Genomic DNA, 23,321 nt, shown 5'->3' with positions numbered 1-23,321 from the left:
TTTTTCTGAGTCGTTTCCAAGGTTACCTGCAAATAGGAAAGTCCTTTAGGGTGATTGTTAAGGCATTGTGAAAGAGACAGCTAAAAAGAATCTTAAAACCTTGTCTGACCCCAGTTTGCACTAACAGAGAGACTCAAAGTTATGACTTGATTATATCTAGTCCTATATTCTCATGTTTGGCAGTATTATTCATATTTTTATATCTCTGTATGGTTGGTGTGAAGGATGGACTTTCATGGAGTGGCCAGCAACTTGGATATGAGTATGAGGCATCTGACAGTCTTGTTAAGTCCTGCACAGGAAGGGAAGCCAAGAGTAAATATTTCCACTTTCAGTAGCATTTAGTTCTTCAGTTTCTCTAAGGGAACAGTGCACTGGGAAAACATCTGATTGCTTAGCAACCTAATCAGAGGCTTTTAGCAGATTTGTCATTTGATTACTTGAAGATACTTGAACATTTTCCTTGATTGGGTTGTGAAGGGTATGTGCAGAATGATTTGGAGAATGCAGAATGATGAACACTTCAGTGTTGTATGTTGTATGCATATGTTGGATATTTTTATAGTTTGGTGTGTTCAGTCACAGAAGGGGGAGTTGGGGATAATTCAGACAACAGCCCAGGTTGAAGGGACCTCAGAAGATCACCTAGTCTAACCTTTCCTGGGAAGAGGAGCCTAGATGGGATTATCTAGCCAATTGTATCTTTGAAACATCCAGTGATGGCAACTTGGCCGTGTCCCCGCAGAGGTTGTTCCAGTAAATGATTGTTCCAAATGTAAAACATTTCTTTCTTACGTTGAAATAAAACCTCTCCCAGTGCAATTCACACCCATTGCCCCTTGCTGTCTCCATGTGGCTCTCAGTGAACAGAGAATCTCTGTTCTCTTTGTAGCTGCCCTTTAAGCACTAGGATACTCTGATGAGGTCCCCTTGAGCATCCTTCTCCAAAGAGAAAAGACCAATGTCTTGTTGACTTCCCTTGCAGGGCAGGTTATGCAGCCCTTTGATCATCTTCATGGTACTTCTTTGGACCCTCTCTAGTCTGTCTGCATCTTTATTGAATTTTGGGAATCAGAATAAAGACCACAATATGGAAATGTCACTGTGTGTTTTACATCCAGTCATTACCTTAGGCAGTTACAAAGTTTCTGTACCCACAGTTGCAGGGTTTTACACTCCCTAGATATGTTGTCTTTGGGAAGCTGAGAAAAGGTATTTCTCATACTTTGTTAAACTGAGACTTGAATTTACATAAATTTGTTGGCTGTGGCTTCTTAGAGGTTGTTAGTGGATGCCCTGACCTCTACATTTCTTCTTTGGTGAAACAGTCCTAATGCAGAAAATATATTTATTAGGTCACTGCCATAAAATGCAGTCAGTTTCAGTACATCTCCCCATTAGCACCAACTTGCTGAAGTTCACTTTAAGTGCTTCATATTTTAAGATTATAAAGGATTCCCATAATTATTATTTTTCCCTTCCATATTTTAAGAGATTTAATGCAACTGATCTCTCAGAGTGGTTTCTGGAGGTCTGAGAAATTTACAAGTAGGCATAAATTTTTAGGAGAGCAAAATGAGATTAGTTTGCAAGAAGTTCTTATAGCACTGAAGTCTGAAGAAATTACTAGTTTTGAAAGCTACTTTCCTTTGAAGACCCCAGAGCTTATGTCTAGTTAAATGGATTTAAAGAATAGTATAACAAGTAGCAATATATGCAGTGTTGTACCTTTCATTTACGTGTACATACATGATCTTCATTATATCATTTAAGATTTAGTTTTTATGTATTTTCAAACATAGAAACAAAAGGTTGATTACAAAACAGAAAATACAAAGTATTAATCAGGCTATATGGGAGGAATATATGTTTTGAGTTACCATGGAGATGGATAGATTTTAATATATATTTTAATGAAAAGATAGAATTCAATATAAGTCACCTTCTGGTGTCCTTGGCAAGTCCTACAGTCACCAACTAAGTGTCGGGTGTTCTTAGAATTTCTTGCTCTGTAGGAGAATGCTGTTTAGACATTAATACAGGAGGTCATAACATTTGGTAAATAGAAGAGGAAAGCAGCCTTCTTGATACTGAAATATGTAGCAAATTGGGAAGGGACTTGGAAGTTGGTTGTTTTTGAGAATATTTTTGGATATTTTATGTATTAGCTAGTTTATAGTTATCAAAGAGCTCTTTTCTTTTAGATGAATATCCAGTCTACTGCTTGCTGAAAGCAATGTTACTGTGTACATGTAAAATACATGTGCAATATTAAAAGATGAGCATTGGATTTTATTGAATGCTGGTTTAACAGTAGCTTTCAACAGGCAAGCAGTGAGGAAACCCAATGGAATTTACCCCAGGGAAGCTGGTGGCTGACTAGCAGATGCTTTCAAAGTATTCCTTTAGTACCATAAACCTACTGAGCACTTAATTACATTAGACTAGGGAGGAAAAGGTTTTAATCCAAAAATCCAAACAGGAATTTGAAGGTTTCTTCCACTGTAACTGGAGAGACTCACCTGGGCTGTTCCCAATAGGATGTTATGACAGAGTGGCATTTGAAGTTGAGGCAAATGGTAGTGTGGTTTGATTATAGTCTTCCAATAAGGTATTTTGTGGAAACATGGCAACTCATTTTGGGCTTTGTCTGTTTTCAAAGACCATAAAATCAGAGAAGAGGGGAAAAAAGGAATAGGGGGAAACTGACATGTATAGAGCTTAGAAGGAAGAAGACTGATCACCCCGAGTGAGTATTCATTGGAACTGAAAAGACAGGGTGTTGGATTTCATTTTATAGAAGGCAGATACTTACTTTTTAAAAATAGAAAAGCAAAGAACATCTGTCCTTTTGGCAGCCTGTATTGCACTATTGTCCATGTGGTGTCAAGAAGTGTCCTTCAGTCTTCCCCTGGTTTTGTTTCTTTCTGTTGTTTCTGTAACTAATATATAATATTTATTTTTAAGTGTTGTGATTTTAATTTTGGCATATAGCATCATTATTTTTATTTTCTAAGAGGGGAGTGGGTAACAAAGTGTCAAGGGCAGGAGGGGTAGAAAGTTGGGGTTATGAGAATCAATGTATGTACAATGTATGTAAAAGCCTTGTGGCTGGAGCAAGAGAGCAGTGTAGCTGCAGCAGTGGACAGCCAGCACTTGGCCTGCCAAACTGAATTATTCTCTGCATTGTTGCATTTGGCTGGGCAGGAGGCAATGGTTGATTATTGTGTCATTCTAAACAAGCAGGAATAAAAATGAATTTTAATTTAAAAGCTCAGTGGTAAGTCTGGCTAACGGAGAGATAGTTAATTTTACATAAGGTATTAAGGTAAAATTAAAACATTTAACACCATGATCCAAGATCTATTTCTTTTCTCCTATTTCAACTTCCAGCCATGTGACTGTGGATATACTGTAGTGATAATTGGTGAATCAAAACTGTTCAAAAGTTGCAAAGTCAAGCGTTCAAGTACCAGGGAAATGTCTGTGTTCTCAGGCATTTCTTGAAGTCTGCTGAGTCTGACAGTAGCCACTGGTAAATGTGCACCTCTTTATAGCAGTGGCTCCTTCTTAAAGGGGATTTCAAATGCTGAAGGTACATGAACACTGCTCAGCCAAATCCTGCATCTCCCATGTGTGTGGCTGCAAGGGGCTTCTGTGGCTGTTGCACAGCAAGGGTGGACCTGCAAGAAATTTAGGAACCCCTGTTCCTAGGGGTGAAGTGGAAAGTAACACCAAAGAAATTATGGTTATATGGGCCAAAGAAATTATATTGCTTGTTAACAATAGTATTTGAAATCCACTGTTTTACTGAAAGTAGTATCCTCAGCAGTTAGGGTTACATGCATGTGTGACTTACAACTATATTAGTTATTTCTTTCCACTGTGTTTTGCTGAGTTGTGTGAGAATTTCAGAATTTCATAGTATCATAGAATCATTAAGGTTGGAAAAGACCTCTGAGGTCCTCAGGTCTGTTGACCCAACACAACCATGGCAACTACATCATGTCCCAAAGTTCCACATCTGCACATTTTTTAAACACCTGTAGGGATGGTGAGTCTACCATTTCCCTGGTCAAGCCTCTTTCAGTGCCTGACACCTTTCAGTGAAGCTTTCCTCAGCTGAAAGAACTCTATAAATTCAAAAGATTCTGAGTCTCAAGTCCTTTATATGAAGTTTGTGGGTTTTTTCTCATTTTACAGAAGGAGGGGGGAAAAAAAAAAAAAAAAAGCATGAATTCAGAGACCTTTACATAGCAGGGGAAATAGTGGTATCTTTTGTGTTCTTACCTATTGAAGTATTAAGTATTTGATCAAAATTAAATTGGAGTTGATGGAGCAAATTTCAGTTTATTCTTCCAGATATGTCCTGGGAGGTGATGGGGAATTGGTGAATGCTTGTAGTCTCTGCTCTGTGGTCTCTGCAAGAGCAGGCATTCAGAAATGAAGCTGAGATTGGACCCTTTCAGAAGGAAGGAGGAGAGGCTGTTATTTAATATCTCTCTGGACTTTTCAAGCTGATGCAAGCTGGCACTGCTGCTGAGAGAGACAAGAAAACTTTGTCTCCCTCCTCGAAAACTTTGTCTCCCTCCTCTCCCCTCCTGCCCGTGACCATTCCCACCCCACCCCTCCTGACAGCAGTGAGTTTGTGGACTGAGGAGCTGCTCTCCAGAGCTGATTAGAGGGAGCTTGAGCTTTTCTTTTGTTTAATCCAGTAGCTAATGCCTTTTGAGAACTGTTACATTGATGTTATCAGAGATTCAGGTTTATAATTAGAGTGTGTAGTCTTTCTTTGGTTTAAGAATAATATCTGCAGGTTTCTTCTGTGAATTAGCTTAAGCTCAGTTTATTGGGCACACGTGCATCTACTGTCAGTGTTTTCTAATACAACAGTGAAAAGTATTAGTAGTGATTCTAAGTGCTATTGCTCTTCCACACCTTCTATTACTTCCAGCATTCAATATTTTCTTCTGTGTCAGGGTAGGCCAGGAAAGGGTTGAAAGCAGTAATTTTATTTGGGGAATCCATCTGTAACTTCCTCCTTAGTTTTTGCTGATAGCCTCTGAACTTGAAGTAATAGTTAATAAAGTCTTTTTGTTCTATCTACAGCCTGACAGCTGTCTTGCAGAGTGTAAGCACTGAGTTAAAAGGAGTGAGGTAATAACATTTTTGGTCTCAGAATTTTTGTTTTGACCTGAATCTCTCAAGTTTAATTTGGAGTGCACAGGGCCAGTTACCTTCTACAGTGAGATGAACTTCTGCAGCTTCTCTGCATATACAGTTTCTGCCTAGCAGGTATCTAGTGATTCAAAGTGGTTTTAATAACATTATCAGATGGACTTATTTTCCTGTTTGAGGAAAGTTTGTTCTTGGAAACCTGCTCAGCTAGGATTTAATAAAGTAATAAAATGTAGCATAGAATACTGGCTCATAATACTAAAAGAAAGTGGTTATTTTTTTCTGAAAACAGCACCAGAGGTTTCTATTTAATGCTGTTTTCTGTGTGTTTATTAATGAAAATGAAGGTGTAAAGAAATAGGTGTACAGCAGGTTTTCATGACTGTGTTCAAAGGGTTAATGGAGTTAAATTACTGTAAGTAAGAATATTAATTATGGAATATATGGTAGAGTGGAGGAGAGGGGAAAATACTACATCTTATGAAGAAAAAAGATCGTAACAACTGTGGTTTTTGTATGTGTGTGTGTGGTTGTTTTGTTTTGCAACAACCAAATAACTTTAAGGGTATTGTTTATGGATATTACTGTCATCTTCATTTCATTTAACTGTATGTGGTGACAGAAACTGTTGATCCTAAAAATTACTGATATATGTGCTGGATCCTCAGATCCAGATAGGCAGATTTGGAGCATTTTTATTTAAAAAATACACTTTTTTTTCTTTAAAAAAACCAAAAAACCCTATAATGTTACATTTAATAGAGATGTTATTTTATGTTACATTGTGTCCCTTTTTAGAGGACATCAAAGCCTGTCAGCTTTCTCCTGCTCACCTGTGTAATGTGGCAGATGAGTTCTGAAGTGGCACCTCTGTGCTCTGAAGACCAGCCCAAAGTTTATCAGAATTCGTGTGCATTAAGCAATGGACCTCAGATGTAAAAACAAACCAACCACCCACCCTAAACACCTGGAAACTGATTTGTACTTTCATACAGGGAGCTCAGCTACCCCATTTCTTCTAATATTTCTCCCATCATTTGTCCCGTTTTGCCTCATTCTTTTTTCAGGGCTCCAGTCTGAGTTTCTCATTAACTCTTCATCTCCCATTCCCTGGTTCTTTCTTCCGTTTCCTGAATTTTATTGTTACTGAATTTTTATTTGGTACTTTGCTAAATTAATTTTTCTTTTTTTTTAATTGTTACTCTAACTGTGATGAAAGGGAACAAGTAGAGGAAATGTTGACTCCGTGTTTCCTGCAATTAACAAGTTGTCTGACAACAGTTTAGCTGACAAAAACCTGATATATAATTTAGTTATTACTTAGAGGTACTGAAGATGATGCAGATATCCTCTTGCCTTTCAGAAGGGGAAAATATTATGACCAGTCCAGTGCTAAGAAGGGAGAAGCCAAAGATGAGTTGTCTGTCAGTTTTTGTCTGGCCCTTGTGTCACATGATGTGAACAGAATGGCAGCTTGGTTTAAGAGAACTCCCAGCATCACTGACAAGTTCAGGATCAGGAGGATGGTTCTAATGAGCCTGTTAGGCTTGTTGTTGGATTTTGGTGTCACACTCTGAAGTAGCTGCTGAGTTTGCTGTCTCAGATCTGACAATAATTGCAGGCATGTCAGCTCTCACTGTAATACTGGTATTTGTCATCATGTAAATCTACATTAGAAACACATCTAAATGCACATATTCTATTTATGTGATTCTGTTACCATCATAGTTGTCTACAAGTAACATGATTGTGATTTGATATTTCTATTGAAACCAGTGGCATTGCTGTGTTAGATAAAGCAGAGAATAGTAGTATTGAAATAGTTGCAGGAATAGGAGACACAGCCATGAGGCACATTCCTTCTTTGAAAAGATTTCTCTTGTGTGAAACGATCTGAAATAAATCTTTCCTAGTTGTCAGTTTTATTTATCCTAGAAAATTCATACCTTGTTTTGAGATGAAAAATTTCATACTTTAGCTCTTCATTCCATTACCATCTTTAGTGGGTTGTTTTGGTTTTTTTGTTTGGTTTTTTTTTTTGGTTTTTTTTGGTAGGTGAATCTGGGAAGTACATAACTGGGTAGCTCATGGGCATCATAAAAAAAAGCCAGAATTTTCTTACACATGGACAATAACCTTAAACATTTATATGTTGTGTGTGGCTTCCTGGTGCCAATAGCTGTACTATCTCAGCATATTGTTGCAAGATGATGCTAAATTTGATACTGTTGGGTTTTGGTTTGTTTAGATATATATATATGTATATAATATATAGTTTTGGTTTGTTTTTTTTTATTGGAGGAAATAAAGAATCCTCGTATGACTCATCTTTTGCTAGAGGTCTCCAAGTTGGCCTGGCCAGTGCCTTCTGTCCTTTTGAATACTCTAGACAAGCCCCTTTCCTTTCATTATTTCTTCTACTACCCTGTTATGTTGTATCTTTTCTGTTTGGACTGAGTTAGGTACTGGTAAAAGTTAATTTTCTTGGAAGGAAGTGGCAGTATAGAAAGAAGAAATGTGATTTTATTGCTTCTGCCATAGGAAGGACTGCAGTGTGATTGCATCCATATTGTGAAGCAGAAGGTAATTTAGACAGGAATGACTCTGAGCAGCCAGGCTTCAGTACACTGCTTACTGTGCATAGAGCAGGGTCAGTGTGGCTGTGCTGTGGGAGGCAGGGAACTCTCTGGCTGAATGCTAACGAGCTTTAATTCTGTTGCTGTTTTTCTGGCAGATTAGGTTCTTGATGGGGCTCACTGTACAAGTGCATGAAAAGGACACAATAGGTTCAGTCAATGACCACTTGCTTTTTTAGCATCAGGTATTCCTGGTGGATTAAACTGGCTGAGCTGCCACGTGTTGTACTTCAATGTAATAAATGACTGGTTAGCAATAAAAAGAATTTATACTGTTGGTAATAGTCCAATAGCAGGGGTATATTGCTTTGGTTATCACAAACTCTTTGGTTGTGAAACTTGATTGTTATCTCCGTTACAGGGTTTTGGCTTAAAATTAGACAGAACCAGGCAAAGGATCTTCTTATGGCTCACAGGGAGTTTGAGTGTTGTGTCTTACACTTTACAAGCACAGAATATCCTGTAGATTGGAAAGAAATTCTGGAGTTTTTCAGTACAAATTCCTCAAAGCAGAACCCATTAGAATGGGTTGCTGAGGATCTTGTTCCATTGAGTTTCGGATATTTGTGAAGATCCCACAACCTCTCAGGGCAAAAACCTGTTCTAATTTTTGAAAGAGCCATAAAGAAAAAAATTCTTTCCTTTTGCCTAGTTTGAATTTCCACTGTTGCCTTTATTCCTATTCTGGTGCACCTCTGAGAAGAATTTGGATCCATCTTTTCTAAATGTTCCCATCTAGCAGTTGTACATGTTAAATAAGTATTCCAGATGTCTCATGACTACTGAATAGAAGGGCAGAATTGCCTCCCTTAACCTGCAGGCTACGTTCTTGCTAAAGCAGCCTGGTGTGTGGCTGCTCTCTGCTGCAAGGACAGCACTGCTGGCTCATGTTCAACGTCATCAGGATCACCAGATTGTCTTCCAAAAGGCTGCTGCCTGCCCTTGTTGCATAAAGTTATCCTATCCCAGGAGTGGGGGGCTCTGTATTTTCCTTGGAAGAACTTTGCAAGGTTCTTGTTCTGTTTTTCCAGCATGTCAAGGAAGCTCCCCTGAATAACAGCCTCCCCAGTATGGTGATGGCTCCCCCAGGCTTCCTATCAACTGCAGAGTCTCTTGAGACTGCAACATGCAGATGATTAATTAAGATGTTGGTACATTGAGGGATGCCACTAGGAACCAGACACAAATTGTCATCAACAACATCAACAGACTGTTGAAGACCACCTTCTGAGCTTGGCAGTCCAGCCAACTTCTCACCCAACTTACAATGCATTTGGCCAGTCTCAACAGCTTGTAGCATGTGTCCTCCAGGAGATCTCCAGGCTGTCCCAGACCAATTGTCTTTTCTGACTTCAAATCTTAAAACTTCATAGTGAAGTCTCCCTGTTCTCTAGCCCTTGCCTTCTCTTCAGGAACTGTCAACCATGTCAGAGATAGAAATCATTCATGACCATAGATCTGAATATGGGTTGTGTTGATAAGTAGGACTTCTGCAGGCATTAAATAACTCTCCCTTGACACTATGAATAAAGAAATGAACAGTGCAGGATTAAATTTTAGCAGTTATGAAATGATTTTAAAACAGATGGATCGATGCAGTGGAAAAGAAGAATTCTTATTCAGGTGTATTACTTGTAATGGGACCTGCAGGGATCAGTTATTTACTCTTCTCATAACAGGAATCAGAAAAGATTGGTGCATTCTCATGAAATTTGCTGATGATGCAGATGTAGAAAGTTTAATAATGATTAGCTCAGAAATTTTTGCACAATTTCTGTCAGATACTTGGCTTATTTAAACAGCATCTATTCTAACACATCCAAATACAGAAAGGGTCTACAGATGGTGTTTGTGTCCTGAGGTGCAGTGACACTTAAGATGATGAAGCATTATTATGGATAATCAATTGAACATGAGCCTTGTGCTTGATTTTTATAGCTAAGAGGATAGAAGTCCTGCCTTTGTAGGCAGGGGGGCACCCTGGGGGGCAGAGGAGGAGAGTAATTGAAAATCTTTCTGTAGACTGAATGAAGTGAGTGTTGAGCTATTGCTGCTGCTTCTGCAGAATAGATGTGTGGAAGGATTCAGAGATGATCTGCAGTATGTGATTCTTGCAAGGCAAGGAGTGATAGGAGGGGGAACTTAAAACGAGAGGGAAGGATATAAAATAGATCTTAGGGTTACTTATCTTTTCCTGAGGTCAGAAGAGATAACTGGCCTGGAGTAGCCAGGGTGCATCTGCTGGAGAACAGGTGCTCTATCTGTCCAACTACTTTAAGACAAGTTTATTTCTAACTCTGGCATTTTCAACACATGCTTGTCCTGTCTGTTAAAAAAGAAGTCTGTAACAATGGATACTTTGCAATCTCTCAAGACGTTCAATACTTTCTGGCCCATGCAGTCACAAACTTTTTCTGAAACCTGTGCTCATCCTCCTTATCTCTTGTTATTTCTTATTCTACTTGCCATGGACAAGAACAGATTATTCCATTTCTATTTCCTGCAAGTTTTTGACATAAGTTGATTTCCTAATTCTTGTAATTTCTAGACTAAATGGGCCGAACAGTGAAACCCAATCTTCAGAATACATCGTGTCTCCTGGATATTGTCATTATTGCTTTAAGAATTATGTGTTAATCCACATCTGCTCAATGTGTAAAAGCTAAAAGTAGACAAGTAAATATATAAAAGTGAGAATAATATTCCAGCAGAAGTCTGCAAAGTACAGAATGAAGAAATTGCTTTATGTTTATTCAGACAAAGTGCAGAAGTTCAATGAGATGTTTGCCTGTTTCTGGCTTACATGGAGAAAGGTTTCAGATAGATGATTGCTAGGTTTTTGATTGTTCAATATGTCAATTCTGTAAAAAAGTAACAAAGTAACTGTACTGTAACAAAGTCCAGTATTTACAAACTGAAGTGATATCAATTCAGAACAAAAATGAAGTTGCTTTTAAGGATTTATGATAATTAACAATAAATTAATCAGGAAAAGCAGTTGCTTCTTTATTACTGATACCCTTAAAAAACTGGATTGTACTTTAAATGATCTGTTCCACATTATTTTGGAGGAAGTGTGGTGCAGCAATCTGTGAGCATGTTTCTATGGCATGTGCCCCACAGGAAGTCAGACAAGATAATCACAATAATCCTTTATAGTCTTGGAACTGATGAATCTTTAAATCTGTTTAGTCAGGACCAGCTGTGTTGAAAAACAATATTACTAAAATACAAAAAAATGCTAAGAAGTTGATATATTGCACTGATGATTTATATTCTCAGTCAACACATTTGTATGCAAAAGTCTAACAGTTTTTAAGTATTTCACTAGTGATGCCTTTCAGAGATGATACACTAGGTCTTGTACTCCTATAAATGTATTTTTTAGGGTTTTGATGATTTTTATCTACATGAAAACACAATCTTGTCAGCTCTTTATATAGAAACTATGGAAGGGTTTGACATTGAGTACTTTTTTTGGCTTACTGATGTTTCAAAAGCTGTAGAGAGCAGCAAATACTGAGTGGGAGATAAGAAATTGTTGAGGTGCTGGGTGAGTCAATAGTTAGTTCTGCTTTAGAGACTGTACTGATTGGGCAGCTGAGAATTAGTGGTGTATTAAAGGGTACTGCTGCCAGATGTATTTCACACAAGGAATAATGCTGACATAATGCTTGACTTATTTACTGGACTTTTTAACCATTATACCAATCCTGAGTGCTAGACTGATTTTTCTTCCTTTCCTTTTGGCTTTTTTCCTATGGAGTGTGCTATTACATTTTAAGCAGTAGTAACTTCTATCTCAGAATGTGGCCCAATGTAAAACAAATGGACAAAAAAAAAGTCAATATTACACTCTAACAGTAATGTTTTGATATTGGCTTTTCATAATGAGATACTCCTAAGTGGGAAAACATGGATTGTTCTGATGTTACTGGGATATTTGTTTAAAATCTGCAGTTTAAAAAGCTGCCAGCCCCAGGTTCATTGCAAATATTTCTAGTGTAACTGCCACATTTATGAACAAACATTTTTAAAATTAAGAGGTTTGCATTCATTCTTCTTTCTGGGAGTTGTACTTTCTGGATTAGAGTTGTGCTAAACATCTGTGTAAGGTAGTAGAAGTGGAGCAATTCTCTCTTTAAATTGCTAAGTAAATGAACTAAAATCTCCTATAAGGTGTTTTCCTCTGCTGGACAGTGGTTTCTGATTTTGGAATCTTCTTCAGTTAATGCTCAGTATTACAACTTTCTGATAAATCAGGGAGTGGTTCTGTTTTTTTAACATTTTTTAACATGCATAAAGCATCTGTGATTTTATCAGTAGCATTGGTTCAGTTGGCCTCCTCTGACAGAAATGGCAGTCTCATAAAACTGAGCTTATCTTGGTTTTCATTGTATTAAGTAAACCTGGTGGATTCAGGCCATACAGCCTCTAAAACCATGTTGCATTGCATGCACTGCCATCACCTGCACAAGAATAAAATGCTAGAGGTAAAATGTGAATGTGTACTTTTACTTTCTATTGATCTCTACCTACCAACACAATGCTTCTAAAGTCAAGATTTTAAGAGCAAGTGGGATTCTGTAATTAGTTACATAATTTTTTTTTCTTACTGTAATTAAAGGAAACTATGCTCAATACTTACCTATTTAGAAATGTGGGAATTACAGGAAATACTGGTAATGATACTACTAGTTCTTTGCAGAATGTTACAAAATAAAACCAGAATTTTCATGTTGTTTGCTGTCTCTGAAACAGATCTTTATGACCTAAATCACAAACAAAAGTACAAGATACTCTCACATGTTAAGACATGAGAAAGCAATATGCTTTGTTCTTTGTAACTGCTCCTCTGTAGTTGAAATTGTCTCTTTTGGAGGAATGAAACTTACTCAAACCTGTCTGTGAAGCATAGCCAAAACATTTTTGGAGTTGAACAATTTTGAAATGTCTCATTTTTAAGTTTATATGATAAGTAGGCAGTTGGAAAACTTCTGGAATACATTCAGCCATTTTCTTTAGGGATTCATGGAAACACTGGAAGACAAATGGTGGCATCATGGCCAGAATGATTAATTACAAGATGCAGTAATCAAACTGGTCAGCAAATAATGGTCTGTGTTCTGTATTTTATTGGAATAATAGTGTGTGTTTTGCCTTTTTTTTGTTCTTCCATAACATTCTGGGTACTCCTAATACAAATTTAAAGCTTGGCTTTTGGCAAAGTCTTCTGTAGCATAATGAGCTTGTCTTGCATGACCTGCAGGAACATCCTATGGGAGTAAAAGAATTGGTAGAGACACTTAAGATTACACATACTGACCCAGTTCTACACACCCTGTGATTTCTTTTGGATTTTTTTTTCTGTTTTTGCTGAATTTGTCAGGTGTAAAGTAGTATTACTACTTCTACACCACTCTACATGTGTGAATGAGAATATTAATTTTGTGTACTGTGTGACACTGTATGAGAGAAGCTGGAGAAAGGATAGAAGTACACTGCAAGTGTGGTTTCCTGATAAACATTTAAACTCTTAAGCTCTTTCAGTGCTGTTTACCCTAAATGCAGTGGAAATGCTTTGGGTAGAAAGCATTTTTTGAGTTGAGAATTTGGCACTGCTAAGAGGAAAATATTTGCCTCACAGCACTTGGTACGTACTGTAATCAGCTTAAATTTCTTGATGGGTACTTATTGTGTAAGTTCTATAACCATTGTTGATTAGTGTGAATATTAATTATTAATATAGCTTCTAACAAAGTTACCATCATATTTATTCAACATGGAAATAAAAGCATTCTGTTTAAGTCTGCTTTAAAACTGATATGAAAGGTAATATAGTTTCTCTGTCATGCAGAAAATGACCTTTAGATGGGTTTTTTGTATTTGCAAAAGAATATAGCCATTTTGTTTTCTTCTGAATGTTTGAAGGCTTTTTTTGCATTTAAATAATGGTAAAAAGCTTACTAAAGGTATGAAATATGTAGAGGCTTCTACACTTATTCAGTACTGCTTCAGTTTATTTCAGAGCAAAATATTTTCATTTATTACCTCTCTGACAGGTAAATATTTTCAGTTAGCCTTGAATGCAGTGTCTTCTCAAATTCTCCAGATGATGTATCTTTTTCAGGTGAAGGCTATACAGCTTCTCCTTTTCTAATACCTCAAGATAAATTACTTTTGCTGGCTGCAGATGTTAGGGTTAGACTGCGGGGGGTTGGAAGTCCTCCTTGAGCCAGACTTACCAATATTCAAAGCTCTGTGAATTCAGAGCTTCTGGGGAAAAAAGAAATACACTTGCTGTGGACCAGAGTAATTCATTCTCCCTCTGGAAGACCACAACAGATTTATTTTGGGATGTAAAATACCATTATGCTGTGGTTTTTATGTAAATAGCGGGCACAGGTCTACAAGGGAAATGGAAGGTGATGATATGAGCAGGGAACATTTGATACCAATTTTAGCTCCACTTATTAAAACTCATTCACTGCTGGGACATCATGTTTACAAGCAAGGACAGACAGGTTGGGGATGTGAATGTCCAAGGTATCCTTAGCTGCAGTGACCTTGAGATGTAGAGCTCAGGATCCTGAGAGGAAGGAGCAGGGCAACAAACAGAATCACTAACCTGAACTTCAAGAGAGCAGGCTCTGACCTCTTCAGAGAACATCTTGAAAGAGTCCTCTTGATTAAGGTCCTGGAAAGAAGAGGGATCCAAGAAATTATTTCAAGATGCATCACCTCACCCAAGCTCAAAGAATAGTCTGTCACAGGAAAGCAGTAATGTCAAACAAAGATGCCAGGAGGCTTCTATGGATGAACAAGGAGGTCCCAGCAAAACTTACATTGTAAGTAGACAGAAGATGAATGCAGGGACAAGGAGTCCAAGAGGAATACAGATAAACTGTCCAAGCCAAAAACCCACCCAGAGCTACAGCTGGCAAGGAATGTCAAAGGCAGCATCTGTAAGTACATGAGCAATAAAATGTAGGCCAGCTGCTGAGGAAGGGGCCCTGGAGACACAGGATATGAAAAGGGAGGGGTGTTGATTACCTTCATCTCAGTCATCACCAACCTTTAAAAATCGCAGGTTCCAGAGACAAGGGGAAGGTCTCAAGCATGGATTTTTTTACCCTTGGTGAAAGAGAATCATGTCTGGGAATACTTAAACAAACTAGAAGTACCTAGGTCTGCGGGCCCTGATGGGATAGTGCTGAGGGAGCTGGCAAATGAAATTGTCAGGCCACAATCAGTCATCACTGAAAGATCATGGCAAATGAAACAGGTGCTGGAGGACTGGAGGAAAGCAAATATCACTCCTGTATTCACTGAGGGCAAGGAGAACCCATCAAACTACAAGCTGATCAGCCTCACCTTGGTCCCTGTGAATGTGATGTCATAACTAATCCTGGAAAACATTTCCAGGCACATGAAGGACAAGATTGAAAGTAGTCAGCATGGATTCGTGAAGGACAAGTCACCCCAGTCTGATGACCTTCTACTAGGAAACAGCTGGCTTGGCAGATGAGAGGGTTTTGAACCTGTAGTTATCCTCAACACAGAAGGTCTTTATACATCTCCCACAAGCATAAAAATCATCAGCTGCAGCTATATGGAATTTTTCCCCTCAGCTGGTTTACAGATCTTTCTGTTTCACTCGTATTTCTGTTTTGGTTGTGCTGATCTTACTCAGAGAGATCTTTGGGGTCATGTGATGAGAAAAAGGAAGCTTCTTTTGTGTTCTTGGGCTCTTTTCTTATTGTATTTTTATTCAGAAGGTTGACTTATATTTATCTAGTGTAGTTAGCAATACTTCTGAAGAAGTCTCATAAAGCAAAAAGGATTCTCTTCTTGTTGTGTCCTTTTAACAGTTGTATGACATTATAAAGCCATTAAATATGGGGGAGACACCAGGAAACTAAATATTAATAAATTAATAATTAAATTAATTAATTAAATAATTAGGAAAAAAACAGACAAAACTGAAAAGAAAGCAATGACTTGTTTCCAGCTTTGCTATTTCCTTTCATGTGCTGATGATGCTGGCAGGCTTTAATATCTAATTTAGATACTGAAATCCATAACAAGGAACCTGGGAAAAGCTACTCACTTGCTTTTATAAGGAAACTGTTTTTTGTGCCCCTCTCTCCCATCACAGCCTAAGGCAATGCTATAGGAAAGGTCTTTTGAGGGACTGCTCTTGAGAGAGGCAAAATCCTGACTTCTTTACAGTATGAGCTCATGGTAACAAAATGAGTATAAGGTGTATTCATATTGTGTGGTGTTTGTTCAGGGAATAACAACACCCTTAGTATTTCAGAGCCACCACAGGCACTAAACAGGGAATTGGTGTTCCTGCCCTGGGGGTGCGGTGCTCTGCCCCGGTTTTGGCGGGAACCTGAGGGGGCTCCGTGTGAGGGGGCTCCGTGTGAGGGGGCTCCGTGTGAGGGGGCTCCGTGTGAGGGGGTTGGGGGTGGTTCCAGCCGGTTCTGGCTGGTTCTGGCCGGTTCCACAGGAGCGTGGCGCGGGAGCACGTTTGAAAGCAGCCACACGGGGAATGAAGGTGAGGGGGAAAAGAGCAAGAAACAGCCCCAGGGACATCCAGGCCGGAGCAGGAGGAGGTGAACAAGAGGGGCTGGAGCAGGTGTCCGTGTCTGTGGGGAGGCAGCAACTCTATTCTGATTGGCAACAAATTAAAGTAATTTTCTCCAAGTGAAAACTGTTTCTCTGGGATGGTAATGGCCAAGTGATCTCCCTGTCTTTGTCACAACCCACAAATATTTAATTTCCCCCTGCTCTGGCCTGTGGTAGAGAAGAGGGGAGTGAGAACATGGCGGGGTGGAGGACTGGCTGCCAGGAAAGGCCAACACCACAGCACCAGAACCATCTTTTGACTTCTGGGATCTGTAGAGTTAACATGGCGTCCTTGGAAAAAAAAAAAAAAAAAAAAAATTACCTGAGTTCCACTTTTTGATGCGTAGCTGTACATATGATTATTTGAACATTGATAAGGATTACTTGTTGGTAATATCAAATCAAAGAAATACAGCAAATATCTGTGTCTGAGGGTAGTAAAATAAGGCAATGAGATGTGCCAGAGGACAGACTTGTGCTGTTTATAAGAGGGTCCTTAATTTATTGAGGTTATCCAGATTCTTTGCCCTTGACACACCTTTATTTTTACCATAAAATATTTTGCATAAATACTTACACTTTTATTCCAGATGCAAAGCACTTTCCAAATCTGTTTGTAAATGTGCGCAGTGGATGACTCTGGAGGGAGAGATGAAGTGCTTGTTGCTCATAGCTTGTGAAAAAGCTAGATAAAAAAAATGAAAGCTTATAGGTTGAATGGAAGTTTACTGGAAAACAGGATGAATGGTTTCCTGCTGGAATGATTTGCATTTGTTTAAAACATCTAGCTACTAAGAAGATGATAAAGTTTCAGGTTTGTTTAGGGTGGAACTCAGGGTAAAATCACTTTGAGTGGCTCCAGTGCTTAAAATGAATTTCTGTGGAAGCAGAATCTGTTTCATCTGTTTCTGGATCATCTGTTTCACTTTAAGCAGTTTTCTTTCCATGGTTGTAGGAATCCTGATCAGCTTACCTTAGTGTAGAATTTTGAAGGTCTTTTTGTCTTGAAAGAGAAGGCTGAGAAAAGTCATTAAAAAAGGTGCACTTCCCTCCTATCCCCAGTGGAGTTTATTAGTCACCAGACTCTTGTGGTGTGAAGAGGGGCATTATAAACTCTTGACTGTTTCGAATTCTCTAATGCATACAAGCCTGGAATTAAGCTGCCTTCAACTCTATTCTGCCTCTCCTTTCTCTCCATGGTGATAGTGTGGGTTGGTTTTTTTTTTTTACTGTCTATGGTAATTTTCCTCTTTTAAAGTGATTTTGCAGGTTAATTTTGTCATTAGTTACTTTAGTCCCTTTTAAACTGCAGATAATGAATACTGATATCCTCCCTACCTAATACAGACACCTGGGTAAATTTTAGTAATTGGAATATAAAAATTATTAACAGTGGTTTTCTGTTGTGGTGAATTGTTGCTGCTATCTCTGAAGAACCGTTAAGTTAAGCTGCTGAGAGAAAACTAACTTTTTCACATCTCTGTTACTTTAAAGCTTTGAAATTACTATGTAATTGGAATAAGTGAACACTGCAGCACATAATGAATCCTCTTATATATAGCATCAGTTCCATCAGAAAATGGACTCTTTAGCAGACTGATCCGAAACTTTTGAAATAAAAATTTACTCAGTTTAAGTAGAGTCATTTAACACTACTTTTCGATGTCAATATTTTAAAGCTTGTACAAACTGGATTGATGTTACTCTAGGGTAGTTGAATGAATATTAATTTCTCTCTCTCTTCCTTCCTTTTCTCACACTCCTTCAAAAATTTATTAATCTCTCTCTTCTCCTCTCTTTCTCTCCCCCCACCCCTTCTCCTTTCTCACTCTTTTCCCCTCTCCTCCCAAAAATATGCCTTTACAGAAACATAAGGTAGATCTGTTCTACAAACTGCGCCATGTGATGAATGAGCTCATTGACCTACGTAGACAGCTGCTGTCAGGTCACTTGACACAGGATCAGGTGCGAGAGGTCAAGAGACACCTCACAGTGAGGCTGGACTGGGGCAATGAGTAAGTACAGGTACCACATGGGTACTGTTTGTTCTAATTACCTTTAAATAGCTTATTTAAAAAAACCCAACCTTTTCCTTCCATGAGTATTCATACACTAGTAGAACCTTTCATTATTTGGAAATCGAATATAACTTTTTACAGTGATTTTATTGCATAATTCTACTCTTAATATAAAACTAGTGTGTTTGCTTATTGTTAGGTCTTTTCTAAGGCTGTCTGCACTTATAAAAGGTTTAGGTCAATTCACTTTATATCAATATAGTAGTGAACATTAGACCTAGGAGTACATGCTCATAGATACTAAAAACCCATTTGTCAGTGTAAGCATTTTAGTCGTTGGTGCAATGACCAAAGAATCTCACTGTTGACGGTGACTTTGGAGCTGAAGCTGTGATATTTAGACTTTTTATATAATTATAATACATAATCTTTGTATTTGGTTGTTTCTGACATTTCTTGGAGATTTATACTTTCCCTGGTCAGTTCCATTGTGGAGAGGTTTGTGGGTTTTTTAGGAGGCAAAGATGACTGCAATTCAGATAGAAGCTGAAATGGTAATAAATTGCCATAAGATAAAAATTAGCCCTTCACCAGAATTGATTTTGTTCTGAGATACAGTGTATCAGACAGGTAAGCCTTGCATGACATGCCTATGACCTTTTCTAAGGAAATACCACTCTCCTCAGGTATATAGTGACTGATTTTCAACTAGGAGTGGGATTAATGCTGATTAGCATACAAGGAGGAGGAATTCTGTAAGCTGACAAGGAAGAAAGTCAAATGGTTGTCACTAAGCTATCTTTGTTATAGCTCTGTTCTTTAGTCACCAACTTCAGAACTCCCTCTGAGGGACACAAATACATTCATGAGGATTTAGTTAGACCCCAACTACATTTCTTTTCTCTCTTGTTGAAAGAAAATTCTGAAGGACACAGACTCATAGATTGCATCAAGTCATTACAGATACTTTCCATTATCATTCCCAGTGGAGTAAATGAGACCCAAGAGACCATTTTTTAATGTTTCCTAGGTATTTTTGCTTAGACTGTATGGATGAAATTAGCAACAAGAAGCTGCAGAAATGTAGGAAAAAAGATGAGAGCAGACAGCAATGAAAAGAATTGGCTGTCAATTGAAATGTCTATAGAAATGTTTTTAAAAATAAGCATGAAATCCTTAATTACAAAATACATTAAAACTATAAATGTAAATCTAATGCATGAAAATTATGGAGAAGCATCAATGAAATTAGTAAATATGTTAATGATTAAATTAATCTGCTCACGTTTCATGTTTAGGAAAAAAATTTTTCCATGTTTCTTATCCCATAAAAACAAGTACTGACCTTCCAAGAGAAAAAAGTACGTGATATTAGAGTTTATCTGCTTAAACAGAAGAGGGTATTAATAAAGGAACTGCATACAAGGGAAAATTACTTAAAAGATATTTAATCAGTACACTATGCAGTATTTAATTACAAATGTTAGGGAGTTCTGCATCATCTCTCTTTCCCATAGAATTTCTGGGAGTGTTCTGTTACTGTCTTTTATTTCCCCTCACTGAGTTTTCTCATGACTTGCATGTCTTAATCTCTAAAAAAACCTAATGATTTTCATCTACATATTAACATAGCACTGCCCTTTCTCAAGTAACGTTCATTGCTTATTCTGTCATACTTGATATTTGCAATTAAAATAAATTGGAAGTATTGTCATTAACAAGCATTTCTGCTAACTGAGAAGCTTAAGTACATGCAATTTGAGCAGGTCTGTATTATTCAAGCCAATACAGTCACATTCTGTGACCAAGTAGCTTTCTGCAAGCAGGGAATGTAGCACATACAGTTATTTAGTGTAAAGCCACTTATATCCTGCTTTGGTTATCAATGCATTGTATTATTTTGGAAGGAGTGATGCAAACAGGAAATTTATACTTCCTGTCACCACCAGTTAGGTTTTCTCAGTTTGGGGAGCTGGTGTAATTTTCCCTGAAAAACACTGGCAGTGGTTCTGGTAGCTGTCTTCTCGCAGGAGTTGGGGGAAATGGAGGGACATGTACATTTCTTCAATTAAGTTACAGATTTTTTTTGTGGAAGAAGTAATTTAGGCTGTTCTCAGAACTACTACTGTGAACTTCTTTTGCTTGTTTTTAAATACTTTTAAATATTAAGAAGATTTGTTCTCTATTTTGGCCTTTAAAAATGTAGGAATATAATTTATTTTACAACTGTTTCTGTTAAGCTTTTGTGTTGTTGCTAGTCATTCCCATCATGCAATACTGATTTCCATTTATTGTAGCAACTTAATTTTCTGTTGCTTATCCATTCAGTCTCCCTAATATGACCCTGGATGCATCCTTTTTGTGGTGCTCTGTTACTTCACCTGGTCAGCCAGGTTTTGTATGCATACAGTGATGGTATTCCTGCTATTTTGGTTTTGTATTTCCCAAATGTTCAAAAGAGTGGAATTTACTACCTCCAAATAAGCATCTCTGTGGTTTTCAACATTTAGTTTTAAGCATTCTTCTTTGTATTTTTGCACAGCTGAAATCTCAAAGTCTCTTTGAAAGCATATCCCATATTGCTAGGGTTTATACAATGTCAAATATTTGTGTTAAAAAAACCCTATTTCATTCCAATATGAATTATTAGAATATTGCTACTGAAGTCTGAAATGCTATTGGAAGTGTCCAGTATTTTAGGTCCAGAAGCAAATATGATATAGCTTAAATTTGCAATTTATCATCTTATAAACTGAAATGTGTGGTTCATCATTCCATTTTAAATCATGCTGCAAGTAAAAGTTGATTTTGAAATTTTTTTTTAGCTTTTTTTTTTTTTAATGAATGGGTAATTTCTTCAGCTTCTACTAGTGCTTAGAATGGAAAATCAGATTTAACCTTTTTTACTAACAAAAACCTGCTTCATTCTAGAAACTTTCACATAAAAACCAAAAGGAAGAATCTTCCTTGCAGAGCTTCTATTTGAACTCTAAGAGCTCTGCTTCTGCTCCAGTGCAAAAAATTAATTGCAGCACTGTGTGTATACATTATTTACCAAAGGCAGATGAAGGTTTCTTCTTAGTAATATAACTTAAAATCAGAGACCATCTTAAATGATCTTCAGGATTGTTTCTTTTAGATGCATATAATGTCTGTCAGGAGATTAATAGAAAGGTGACAGTTTCTGATCACATTTTCCCTTTTACACTGGGGAAAAATACTGCATTCTCTATAAATGTGGGATAGGTACTCTATGTTTAGGCATAGAAACAGAGAAGGGAAGGGGGAGCAACTAATACTGCGAGATTCTGGACAGATAAAAGCTATAAACAAGATGAGTTTGTGGCTTTATACTACCTTTTAGTCAAAGGTTATTCTTTTTCCCACAGAATGTTATTAAAGTCATTGTATTAAATTAAATCTTTTTAATAGTCATCATAAATTCTGCACAGAAAGATCCACAGATAGCCAAAAGTTGCACATGAATGTTTAAAAAGAAAAACGGGGGGGGGGGGCATGGTGTGTGTGGAGGGGACTTGCTAGAAATAAATCTTACACTCTGTCATACAGAGAAAATAAAACACGATTTTAAAGTCATGGTCTTTCTCTTACCTCAGAATTGCAGTTGGAAAGCCAGTGGCAGATGCAGTGCTAGTATCTGCTCCCTACTAACATGGTAACACTGTAGATGAAACACTGTGATGCAATGAAGTAAGCATAGCCTTAAAATTTAAAAGCTGTAAATTTTAGTGTTCACATCCTTAGGAGGTTATTTTTGGACTTGAGTGACTTATCTTCTTGACATTTTTTCTTGACGTGAATAAAAATTACTTCCTGGCAGTGTCATAACAATTAACTTAAAGCTCATAAAATGCATTTGAGGTAAACGTACGTATGAGGCTGGAAGATCTGGAAATGGGTTTGAGAATTAAAGATATTTCTATTATAGTAGCTGTCTTTGTAGCATCAGAAGTGATCAAAATAGGAGTAAACCATTTAAATATGATGAAATGCCTTTAAGAAGGCTGCAGCAAGAATAGTAGCCATTTCTGTGTAAATAAATAATCTTTTTTCCTTCTCCTGAATATACCTGGAGAAATGGTTGAGTTGGGATTAAGACTGTAAGGAACTGTCTTGGATGTCAGTCTTTGAGGAACACCTTAATAACCTCTCTCTGTAGTCTGATGCCTCTCTGATCAGAAGCATTTTGCTGCCATTCCCCTTAATCAAATCTCTGCAAAGATTGCTTAGCTTCAGCTCATCACCTTCATTTTAAGAAGTGATATCTTGTCTAGCATTATATCACTGCTTTAATCATTTCTTTATAGATTACAGCCTCTGTACTTCCTTTTGTATGCAAAAGAACTAAATTCTGTCATAGAAAAGTATCAGGTGGTATTAGCACAGTCTTGGTTTCCACGAACATGTTTTTCATACATTTTATTTCCCATGGATTTCTGTGTTGTATTTCCTTTGAGGTCTTTTATAAATTCTGCACATAGTTGATGTGAATTGCTGTTAGGACTATTTTATTTCATTTCACCACCTTAATAAATGAATTTGCGTAATATAAATATGAATTATATTAAATGGGGCTTTGAGTGGGAGAAGGCACACAAGGAAAACTGGTGGCTGCAAAATCAGAGCTGGAAAGATTAAAGGTAAAGCACCCAGTTTTGGATCAAAGGGGACGACATATTGCACACTCTAGAGAAGTGATGAGTTGTTCCAATCTGTTCTTCAAGTTTGGATGTGCATCTTAATGATATTTTTTTTAGTTAAATGACCTATTTCTGTAAGATTCTGCTAGGAAAAGTTGTTACAACTCATAGTTTTATGAATTCTAAATGGTGCG

General features: G+C 37.5%; 1 protein-coding gene across 17 annotated transcripts in view; it reads left to right on the top strand.

Moving 5' to 3' along the window:
- The window catches only part of DOCK3 (dedicator of cytokinesis 3), a 186,378-nt gene that overhangs the window by 37,665 nt on the left and 125,392 nt on the right, over nucleotides 1-23,321 (top strand). For all 17 annotated transcript variants that reach the window (XM_071755610.1, XM_071755607.1, XM_071755606.1 and 14 more), the window contains exon 6: nucleotides 18,315-18,463. In XM_071755610.1, coding sequence (XP_071611711.1) covers nucleotides 18,315-18,463 — 149 coding nt within the window. The remainder of the gene's footprint in view (nucleotides 1-18,314; nucleotides 18,464-23,321) is intronic.

The sequence above is a fragment of the Heliangelus exortis genome, chromosome 12 (genome assembly GCF_036169615.1).
Source record: "Heliangelus exortis chromosome 12, bHelExo1.hap1, whole genome shotgun sequence".
Lineage (NCBI taxonomy): Eukaryota > Metazoa > Chordata > Aves > Apodiformes > Trochilidae > Heliangelus > Heliangelus exortis.
This window is presented reverse-complemented; position numbering and strand designations above follow the sequence as displayed.